The sequence below is a fragment of the Sinocyclocheilus rhinocerous genome, unplaced genomic scaffold (assembly GCF_001515625.1).
Source record: "Sinocyclocheilus rhinocerous isolate Xijiao unplaced genomic scaffold, SAMN03320098_v1.1 scaffold771, whole genome shotgun sequence".
Classification (NCBI taxonomy): Eukaryota; Metazoa; Chordata; class Actinopteri; order Cypriniformes; family Cyprinidae; genus Sinocyclocheilus; species Sinocyclocheilus rhinocerous.
Window position 1 is genome coordinate 452,198 of NW_015640450.1, and position 12,065 is coordinate 464,262.

General features: G+C 36.6%; 1 protein-coding gene across 1 annotated transcript in view; it reads right to left on the reverse strand.

Annotated features, from left to right (window-relative positions):
• The window catches only part of LOC107752839 (FH1/FH2 domain-containing protein 3-like), a 212,572-nt gene that overhangs the window by 19,662 nt on the left and 180,845 nt on the right, over positions 1 to 12,065 (reverse strand). The window contains exons 11-17 of the mRNA XM_016568910.1: positions 7,961 to 8,029; positions 7,666 to 7,779; positions 5,476 to 5,523; positions 4,279 to 4,395; positions 3,813 to 3,947; positions 3,240 to 3,290; positions 2,212 to 2,402 (exon numbers count right to left, since the gene is read on the reverse strand). Coding sequence (XP_016424396.1) covers positions 2,212 to 2,402; positions 3,240 to 3,290; positions 3,813 to 3,947; positions 4,279 to 4,395; positions 5,476 to 5,523; positions 7,666 to 7,779; positions 7,961 to 8,029 — 725 coding nt within the window. The remainder of the gene's footprint in view (positions 1 to 2,211; positions 2,403 to 3,239; positions 3,291 to 3,812; positions 3,948 to 4,278; positions 4,396 to 5,475; positions 5,524 to 7,665; positions 7,780 to 7,960; positions 8,030 to 12,065) is intronic.

A 12,065-nucleotide genomic window follows, 5' to 3' on the forward strand; every position in this document is an offset into this window, starting at 1 on the left:
GTGTGTACATTAATGAGGAAAAAAAATTAACTTAAATGATTTTAGCAAATGGCTGCAATATAACAAAGAGTGAAAAATTTAAGCGGGTCTGAATACTTTCCGTACCCACTGTATATTAGGTGATACAACTCTCCTGATATCATAAAAAAAAAAAAACCAATTCTTATTAAAAATAATACAAAAAAATATTTTAACAAAACAGCTTTACTGGCTGCTTATTAATTTTTTGAAAAATATTATGGTCCAGCCCCCCCCCAAAAAAAGTTGTAAAATGTCATGTGGTTTCACTGCCCTAAAACTTAATTATATTTATGAATTAATACTTAATTTCTAAAAGCATTTTTGAAAGTCGTGATTAAGATACTCACATGTATTCAAGGTGAAATCAAAGATTACATTTCTATGGCATGTGAGTTTTAAACTAGATTTTTATAATGATTTTAATAATTTAATGATTAATATTTGCTCCAGGGGAATTGTACTTGAACTAATGTACTATAGGTTGCTTTAAATACAAATCACAATGTTGGCTATTCTGAGAGTTGAAGGCCTGAAACAGCTTGTGGACTGATAAATAAAATGGAGACAATTTCAGTGCATTCAGCATGCAAGAGGATATTGATTTCTAGCTTTGTACATAAACAAACTTTACTTACAAATTCTTCCACACCAAATCCTCCCATTATGTAACCTATAACTCTCCCTTAACAGGTGTCAAGACAGATGCTGTCTGCTCCCCTCCTGTCTTATCAACCCCAAAAATATGCCCCAGTTCTAATATAAAACATTTACTAAAAACAAGAACCAGATGTTTCATAACTATACAACATTTCCCTTTTATCACCTGAAGTTGGCTTACCATTTAATTCCATAACATCATTATACTATACTGTAAGGTTCACATCAAATTGAAGAAAAAAAGATTGGAAGACTGTGACTTTCGATAAGATCTTGAATAAATGCAAAGACATTGAACCGTTCAACTTGCCAGGATGCATGTTTTTAACATTTACTGTAAATGCAAAAAGCCCATGTCTAAAGTCAATTACACACCTTATCCTGCCATCTTTCAAAGTCTTAATCTACAGCAGGCATAAAGGGGCCCTGACGCACATATTTCACCTGCAGCGCGTGCCGACACGCTTCCCATCTGCTGCACAGTCTAATAAATGTTTTCAAGGTGTATTACTATCATTGTGCTGATAATTGATATTAAACACGGCTCACAGCTTTATCACAAAATTGCATTGATTGTACTGCAGTAATTTATCCAATATGATAAAAATAATCTGTGATACTGTATGAGCAATAAGTGAACAGCTAAAACATTCTTTAAAAATCTTATTTTGTGTTCTACAGAAGATCGTAATTCATATGGGTTTGGAATTATATGAGAATAAGTAAATTATGCCAATTTCATTTTTGGGTTACTATTACTTTAAAAACATGAAAAGGACTTTTCCCTTTAGACAATTCAAATTGTACACTTCCTAAGAGCTGCCATTGAGATGAATGGGAATGCACATGGAAAAACTAAAACTAAGACTAAAATGCGACTAAAATTAAAAGATTGAAACAATGGGTACCCAGCCGTGCAATTCTCATGTGAATGTGTGAGTCTTAAGCCAGTCGGAAACTCCACAGTGAGACTGAATGATTGACCAGGCTCCAGTCGTTCAGCCCGTTCATACCAACTCCAGCCCCTCAGATTCAGATGTGGATGACCACTGACCCAATTTCTGAAATTGTGGTTAATATTTGAGGTCAATAAACCTCAAATAAATGTTTTTGAGCAGAAAATCGGCATATTAGAATGATATCTGAAGGATCAGACTGGAATAATGACTGCTGAAAAATTGACATTTTAAAATATATTAAAATAGAAAATAGTTTTTTTTATTCTAATAATATTTTACCATTTTACTGTTTTTTTAACTGTAAAAAAAACATAAAACTTTAAATATTACTAACCCCAAACCTTTGAATATTATATTATATTATATTATATTATATTATGCTCTAAAAATGAAAGTCATTCTCAAATAAATGTAGTTTTTCCTAATGGCTGATTGCCCCAGTGGCTTTACATAGTTTTCTTTACAAAACATTTGTGTGGTAACCGCTCGATTCCACACTTTGGGGGGAAAATAAGGACCAGAGTTTTTTCCAGAAATGCCACACTATATTACTGTACGCATAGAGGAATCTCACCTCGTGTTGGATGTGGAACAGAGCGTTTATCCTCTTGAGCCTCTGCAGTCAAAGGGGTGGCAGAACGAGACAATGAGCTGCTGGAGGTTCGTGAACTCAGGCTGAGGGTGATTTCTGTCCGCCCCCGTGTTGTCGATCTTGGTTGTTCCCTTTTGTTTTCCTCTGCTGCCAGCCGCTCCAATTGCTTATATCTGCACACATCACATAAAACAATAAATGTCACTAAAAACATTATTATGTATGAGGGTAATTACACAATGCTCATTTTCATGTCCGAATTCAAAAAGAATATGTAGCTTAATGTTTTACTTATTGTAAAAATTTAACTTATCCATAAAATTATTTGAATAAACCTCTTCTATGATGAGTATGTTTTTCAATTCTGAATTAAAATTCATTTTGATATATTTTGGGGACATAAAGTAAAAAAAAATAAAATAAATAAAAATAAAAATAATATAAGGGGCCCTGACGCACATATTTCACCTGCAGCGCGTGCCGACACGCTTCCCATCTGCTGCACAGTCTAATAAATGTTTTCAAGGTGTATTACTATCGTTGTGCTGATAATTGATATTAAACACGGCTCAAAGCTTTATGACAAAATTGCATTGATTGGACTGCAGTAATTTATCCAATATGATAAAAATAATCTGTGATACTGTATGAGCAATAAGTGTATGATATAATTCATTATAAAGAAAGCAGAAAGATTTTCTGTCCATTATTACAGGGTCAGAAACATAAGGATTATTTCTATTTATCAAAACATCCTGAAAAATGTAAAAACGGAAAAAACTGTATCCACAATTTCCACAAAAACATTAAGCAGCACAACCATTTTCAATTGTGATAATAATAATAAATGTTTTTGAGCAGAAAATCGGCATATTAGAATTATATCTGAAGGATCAGACTGGAATAATGACTGCTGAAAAACTTTAAATATTACTAACCCCAAACCTTTGAATATTGTATTATATTATATTATATTATGCTCTAAAAGTGAAAGTCATTCTGGAATGTACCTTTCTTCTCGAGCTTGTCTGACCTCTTCTCTCTTGTCCTCATAATCCCGACTGCAATAAAGAAAATCAACATGAGCACACATGTAAAAAGTGAAAAAGAATGCCTTTTATATGTCTACCAAAGACAGTTGGAGTTATAATGTTTATTGTTAATCAAGTAGTAACCATTCAAGTTGGTGTTTTAATTTGTTATTACACAACAGTAGAGGCTGACTAAAAGACTTGGTATGTGGTAGGACTGACAAGCATACAGAGAGAACAAGCATTTGTCTTCCTGCAGCCCACCATGATTATTCACTGTCTGGTCTGAATGCTGTTTTCCTTTGAATGACCATAATAAGAAGCAATAACTTGTCCAGTCGGGAAAACTCCTAGATCTCTGATAAAATTTGGACGTAGGCCTCAGCTGCTTTTCTAGACTGCTGGACAGAATGTTTCTCATGGCCATCTCCAACATGAGAAATACTCGATGACGTTGGAAGCAGTGATGTTTTTGTCATATTCATGAAATAATGTAGCCCTGGGTGAAAACACACACTACATCAAAATGAAATGCTGAGAAAGTCCACAAACTTGAAACGGTTTCTCTCCTCTCTTTCAATGCGCTGAAGTCTCTCCTCTCTCTCCAGGCGCCTCCGCTCACGTTCAGCATTTAGAGACTCCTGGTGCTGCCTGTAGGAGGAGGTTAACAATCCACCTAGAGTAGACCTGGAGAACCAGAGAAACCAAAGAGGAACAGAATTTCAGAACAACAATACCTCAATATAGCAAGAATTATACTCTTGGGCATTTGAAGAGTTAAATATACTGTTTTAACATACTTGATTCATTTAGTATTTAGATCGCCCTGATGAACGACAATGTAATGCTGGTATGAGGAGGTTATCCAATCATAGTAAAGAACAGCTTTCAAATATGTTTTGAATATTCTCTGATGTTATTTTTATAATAATATCCATTTTAGCCTTAGAACTGTTACATTTGAAGATTACTGTGCAGAACAGAGCCATATACACATCAAAGAAGAACAGTGGCTCACCTGTCGGGCTTACTGTCTGCAGGTGTTCCTCCTGAGGGGCCGAAGCGGTTGTAGGGTGTGGAGGGGGCACTGGACACCCCAGATGACCTGCGAGGATACGTACCTGCATAGCCATTGCTAAAGGAAGGAAAAAAGAGAATTTAATTCAAAGTTCAGCCATATAACCGATTTGATCTGTAGGATTCTTTGTCCTGAAGTTTCCTCTTAAGAGCATAAAGCTAAAGTGTCGATTTATCCAAAAGAACTAATGGCCATCTTTTCCATTCACTTCATTTATCACACTTGACTTATCATCAGCTAGTACACACAGCCAAAGGGGGGGTGAAGCTCTGATTCCAAATGATGTCATGTATTTCCTCCATCAGGACCACAACAGACATTGTGAAGAGGCCAATGTGAAGCCTCACTCGACTGCCCAAACAGCCAAGGACACACAGACACACACAGGTGCTCTGCTAAATCCAGCTTTCACCCGAGTGAGTGACAAAATAAACTCTTCTCCCCAAATAAAGCAGCTTGCCAGTTCAGATCACTGACTGCAGATGTACGCGAAATGACCTTGTATTGGAAGATATGATTCAAGACATGCAGGGGTTTGTTTCTCTGTGCATTCCCACATCTTCATTAAAAGAGCTCAGTGACATGCTGTCATTCGCTCCCTACACTTGCCTCTATGTTTAAGTCTGCTGTGATTCATTACACATATTATCGGAGTAAGAACTCAGAGTTGGGAATGAATCCTGGCATTATACCAATGAATCAAACAAACAGACACTGTTTGAAATTCCAAAGTGTTCCAGCACCTAAAAACATAAAGAGATAACGCACTTTCTGTACAAGTGTTCTGAATTGTTTTTGGCTTGCCAAATGAAAACCTATAAATTAAAAAATTAAATTAAATTAAATTAAATTAAATTAAATTAAATTAAATTAAATTAAATTAAATTAAATTAAATTAAATTAACGTTGTCTTCATTTAATTTTTAACTCGTTCTTGTAATTGATTACAAATGTTTAAAATATATTAATATTAAAATGTGTTAAATATGCTTTTATGCTTTAAAACATTTTTTTTATGTAGACACCAAGAGATGAACAAGAAAAGATGGGATGAAGAACTTAGGAAATGACACAAGCCAGACTTGAACCCACATGACCTTTTGCATTTAAACTCTGCACCAAAGCTTGTTCCCTTACCTGCCACATGAACCGCATGATGTGTTTGAGTATCTAACATCTGACAGACTGCACAGAAGAGACAGAACATGAAAAGAAGTTAGTAATCGACACATAATTACATAAAAGATTAGTCTGACTGACAGCTGGGACAGAAGAAGAGGACAAAGGGACAAGTGCAGTCGAGAGACAAGTACAGTGACAGAAAGTGAATCAAAGCAGTATCTATTTATTAATTTAAAAAAAACAAAGATCTTGTTAATTAGCCAGCAAGGACAGCAGAAGGGGAAATATAAGTAATTTTCACCTTTAAGAGCCCACCAATAATAATAATAAAATTATGTAAGTGGCATAAAATCCACTACAATATATTAGCACTTTTTGCATGAAAAAAAACGACAGAATACATGGCTAGTTTTGAAAGGTTATCAATGGAGAAAGATGCTTTTTGGTGTAGTTACAACACCTACCAGCAGGGGCAAACTGGACCATGCTAACCAAACAAATCTTGACTCCTTGCTTGCCATTTCTAATCTGTGGCAGTTAAATTGGCTGTGTCATCAATAGTTGCCTAGTTTTCCCAGAAGAGAAGATTTCACGACTTTAATAGCGTACTGTGCCGTTAGCTTAAGACAGCTGTGTAATTAGGTTTTTAAATATTAAAGAGTCCACATTTGCATAGAGTCAGCAGACTAAAAAAAGAACTGTCTTTGATCCACTTTATAATCCAGATGGGTTCCTCAAGCTGCCACAGTCTTAATGTCAAGCAAACATGCACATGACATTGCAAAGCATTTTCAGCTTTATTCTCATGAAATGTGGGCCCTACAGGCACTGTCCAGGGGTGAAATACAATTGCCCTTTTATATGTGACTTAATTTACAGGCTTCTCTTGGCTCTGTAGTGGTACAATGCACCAATTAAAGGCAGATGAGCTATAAATGTCAGTAAAAGTTAGCATCCTTTAGGGAGTGTCTTGCACTACAGTGGCTGGTTCAAGGGAAAAAAGACTTTTGTTTATAAAACGATCTGTCTTTTTGCATTCCATCAAATATTAAGGAAGCAACATAAAGCCCATAGTGTATAATGATTTATCAGGCTCTGATCATACTGGTATCAATTCCTTCTTTTATTGGTCTGAGGATTTGACATATAAGACAGAATAAGCCACATATTGCACATGACCATAAGTTAAGACACAGCAAGCGTAGCACTTTTTATGAGGGTGCAATTTTTGGAAGATACAGGACGTTTTACAGTGTTCTCTTGGAAGCAGGTACAAAGGGATAGGGTGATGATCCACTGGGTGAGGGTCTGACTCTTTTCAGAGGTGGGCTTGATGGAACAGGCAAAACAATAAACCCTCGCCATTCACAGGAGATCCAGAGATCAAGCGAATCCCATGCCACACTTCCTTCCTAGAGGATGAAAGTTCCACAAATACTGTGGTCATAGTGTTTGTGAGAGTTGAATCAATAAAATCAGACATGGGTTTCCTAAGTTCATCTCTCAGGGATCTCATAGCTTGACATACAGTATGTGGGAGTGAAAGTCATTCTCTGAAATTGACATGCAACTTTAAATGGCTCTATTCCAAACTTTACTGTCTAAATAGGTGTCTCTCTCTCAAGACAGGAACCTAATAGAACTCGACTTGAAACACTTTACATAGGCAGCAACTCCAGACATTCACACACAGCCCACAAGTAGCACTCCTCATGTGAACTACACTTCACACACCTGATTCCAATAGAGTTGCATAGCTCATCACATTGATAACACAACATCTTTTGTGTCAGGAACACAGAATCATTGCCTATGATCCCTAACTATGCTGTCTACTTAGGCAGCTTATTAATTTGGAACAGAGCCCACCTGCACAAGCATGGAATTGTTCTGTGAGTGGCGAGAATCTACTGCATCTATCTGCACTACCTGCAGTGCTTGTCTGGGTCTCGACCCTGCGGAGTGCCCACAGACACCTCGTCCAAATCCACTGGGCAAGTAGGAAGAAGGGTGGAAGAGAGAAGAGGAAGGACAGGGGACAGGGGGTCTTCGCTTGAGGAGGTGACAGAGGAACCCCGGGACGGGAGGGCCCCCAAGGACCTGACCGAAGCCCAAGAAGACAGTCTGGGTGATATCGGAGGGCCAAAATCTGGGGTAAAAGGAGGGGAGGATACTGGGGCCTTGCGGATAACCTTAACCCCAGACCTGTCCCGGAGGTTTTCCTCATTGTCTGTATCAGCAGCATTGGGAATGAAGTTGACCATGCACTTTAAAGGCAAACACAAGCTAGAAGCTTCATCTACTGTTGATGGCATCCAGCTACAAACAACAGAATAACAGCAGAAGATCTAGTAAATGATGGTGAACACCATGATATGCTGGGAAACATTTATGTTAGTCAAGTCAAGGAAAGGGATGGCATCAGAAAACGGATACGAATCTACAATCTGGCTTCTGGCTCTAAGACTCTATACCCTGAAATCCTATCCCGCTGAAATACCTTTCGGATGCCTGTCTAGAGAGCTCTGTTTTCTGAAGCTCCTCATTCTTCTCCTCCTCTTCCTCATCTCTGTGGCAAAAAGGAGGGATTGAGGGTTGTAAGGAGGGATGAGCAAAGAAAGGAAAGGAAGAGCAGAAATGAAAGGAAAGGACAAGAACCACATGCTCTGATGACAAACAATATGACACAGGTAATCACAATACAAAACCTTTAGGAAAAGTCATGTTATGTTACTTGGTCAAACTTAAAGGGTTAGTTCACCCAAAAATAAAAATTAGGCTGCGTTTTACTCACCCCCGATGCATCCTAGGTGTATACTTTCTTCTTTCAGACGAATCCAGTCGGAGTTATATTAAAAATTGTCTTTGATCTTTCAAGCTCTATCGTTGTACTCAGCGGGTGTTGCATTGCTTCTGTCCAAAAGACGTGAAATAAAAAGCACCCTTCCACAAAAAAAAGTGTCTCACACGGCTCCGGGGGGTGAACAAAGGCCTCCTGTAGCGAATCGATGCGTTTTTGTAAGAAAAATATCCATATTCAAAACGTAATAATCACTTGAATCTAGCTTGCGCTCACTGTTGTAAAACGGAAGCAGTTCTGGGGGAATTACGTATGAGGTCAGCCTTGCGCATGCGCAGCCCAGAAGTGAAGCACGCGGAGAGATCGAAACAAAACAAGTCACTAATTAGAAGTACAAAACGAGGATTTGTAAAGAAGAATGTCGGAGGATTTCGATATAAGCCAAGAGGAGACTTGTTTTCCTTTGCTAAAGTAAGGAAACTTTGCTTCCTTTGCTCCTTGTAAATAAATATCACATTTGCAACTGGTCAGTGTTACAAAAATGCTGAGAAATCACTTCATAGCCCTACAAGAGTGATTACTGATAAACTATCTGAAAAAAAGAAAGACACGTTTTAGAGAAGAAAAAAAATCACCCACTGACTTTCAAAGTTGCTACATAATAACGACTTTCTACTTCGAGGACCTTGATAGAAATGTAGTGGAGTGAAAAGTACAATATTTGTCTTTCAAAATGTAGTGAAGTTAAAGTAATAAGTTCCCAGAAAAAATAATACTCAAGTAAAGTATAGATACCCAAAAAGTGTACTTAAGTACAATACTCAAGTAAATGTACTTAGTTACTGTCCGCCTCTGCACCTAGGATGCATTGGGGGTGAGTAAAACGCAGCCTAATTTTTATTTTTGGGTGAACTAACCCTTTAATGTCACATCAGTACAATATGGAGGAAACCATTGCGAATGATGCTGCCTTCAAAGCGCTCTCGGAATAATAATAAATATGAGTTTCCTAGCCTCTTCCTGGCCTTTCAATTTGTATTTATGACTGGGAAACTCAAGAGATAATTTTGATACTGCGTTTATGAGTTGAGCTGTAAACTAAAACATGGAGGAGGAGCAAATTATTGCTGTAGTGACTGTTAAGTTTTTTTTCCTTTTCCTTTTTTTCCCCATAACATCTATATTGCTTTCTCTTGTCATTACAGATAAGTAACACACATATTGTATCTATTTTACACAATGAAAATAGCAATTATTTGACCGAAATTATGGAATCATCAGCAAGCTGAATCTAGATTCTACAAGTAACAAATATTGTAGTCAGCGGTGAATGCGGGTAATGTTTCTATAGTTGCCAGAAAACGGGATGCTATACTTCAAAATTTGGTGGGTATTGACTATCAGTTAATATCAGTTTTGGCTTTAATACACTTTTCCCCCCAAAAAATAGGCAAGAATGAACTTGCTGTCCTCTATGTTTCCTATTCTTTCTGACAACAAAGCACTTGAACGTGACAAACTTGTAATTACGGCTTCAGAAGTGGGAAGTAGGAAATATCTGAGAGCACCTAAAAGCATCATGACTCTATAGCCCAAAATAGACAACATGACCAGTGTAGTCTGATTGCTGAACGAATGACTTTTATGAGCTGATTCTTTTTAGTGAATCAAAATGCACGTTCTTAACTCGTATGATCATGTAAATGCGTCAAACTGTTTTCCTCGGGACAAGGTCATAAACAGCTTAAGCATAAACAAATTAGCATCACAACTCACAGAACAAATGGAATACTCTGAGTAGAATACACAAATAACCTGATTTTTTAACCCTTAAATGCATACCTCGGGTCTTTAGCGACCCGGGACATCATTCTCTACCCTCTCCCTCCTTCATTTTTTGAAGTTAGACATCAACTTTCTTAGTATTCCTCAATCTATTAATTATAAACAATATAACAAGAAAAAAAATGGCACTGTTTGATACACAATGATGACGTGACGTTTCACTCATAATTACCGCAGGCATAAAACAAACGAATATCATCAGCAAAAACTTAACTGATTTGAATGGCTTTACTGCAGAGCAATTAATATACGCAATGAAATATAAATGTCACTGTCATTTGATGCTGGATGTGGTGAATAAGCTGCCAGTGATCAAAATATTGAATATGAAGTCATTGAAAACGATAGTTTTGAGAATATGGCTGAGATCGTGAATGTGGGGCAGATGCTGAATGCACTGTGGAAGTGCGCTCTGACGTTGACAGCGATGTTAAAATCATCTGCTCAAATTCAACCCTTTTAAGTTTCAAAAGGTAAGGAAATATGCTTTATTTTCTTCTTCTGTAATTGCTCTTAAAATATCAAGAGAGTTTTTTGCTATTGCATCAGTTAGAGATCCATCCGTGTTGGATATATTGGTCCGGGTCGCTAAAGACCCGAATATGTAATAATGATTGGCGAAACATTCATGCATTTAAGGGTTAATTAAGTCTTGTAAACACAGTTTACTTGCATTGCCAGGTTATTTATATGTAAGGTTACCAATATATTGGTTAACTCTAATGAGTCGGTTTAATGAATCAAGCACACATAAATAAATCAGTGTAGTTGCTGACTGGTTGTTCATATGACATGAACTGTAGTTAAAGACACAAATCTTTTTCTTTTATTTAGTTTGTAATATTTTATAAATATTAATGAATTAAATATGTTACCTACATTCTAAGTTACATTTTTTGTTTAGTATTGTTTAATATGGAGTTAAGGCCAATTATTGGATTGAATTTATGCTGCCAGACTGCCACTAAAAAGACTATGAAAGGTAATTTCTTTTGCAAGAATTGTTTTAAATTTATAATTTGGCAATTGCATTTGTATTGAATCTTTCAAAATATTAATACCTTGATTGCTAAAAAAAAATACCTACCCATTGTCAAAACAGAACAATAATCCATTTTTGGGTCACAACCCACCAGTTGAGACCCACTGAGTTACAAAACAGTCAACACAGCAAAGGATTAAGACCTTTAGGAGGAAGAGGAGAAGTGCCATGCCTCACTGCTCAAGGGCCTCTCTCTCCATCTCCCAGTAGACTGGTATTTATTACTAATATGGAAAACACCGCACTTCAAAGGTCCTTCTAATTTTCTGTGGTGGGTTCGCTAACAGACGTCAGGATCAGATGACTGACTGAGATGAATTAAACTATCTGTCAACCAAACCGCTCTAAGAAAAATAACCCATGAAGCCCATCACTAACAGCAGATCCTGTCATCAATAATCAAAAGCACAAGCAGTCTGTATAGCTCAACAAAAGGAGGAAAGTGACGGGAGATATAAAGAGATAGTGACAGGAGTATTCTTGCTTTTCTGGCCAATATCTGACCGCAGGTACTGAGCAGCTTTCAGACAGGCACAAGTTCACGGTAAACAATCTTGTTAGTAGTTACAGTTTACAGATCTTGGTTGCTAATATATATTAGTACTATGGCCAATATAACAAACATCATTACAGATAATATAAATTAAAATTATTTTCTTTAATATATATAAAAAACACACTTTTACTATATTTTAATCAATATTTTAATCAGTTTTATATATATACATATATATTTATTTATTCATTTATTTCTGTGATGGCAAATGTCACATGATTCTTGAGAAGCCATTTTAATATGCTGATTTGGTGCTCAGGAAACATTTCATATTAATATCAATTTTGAAAATGAATGTGCTGCTTAATGTTTTTGTAAAAACTATGATATATATATATATATATATATATATATATATATAG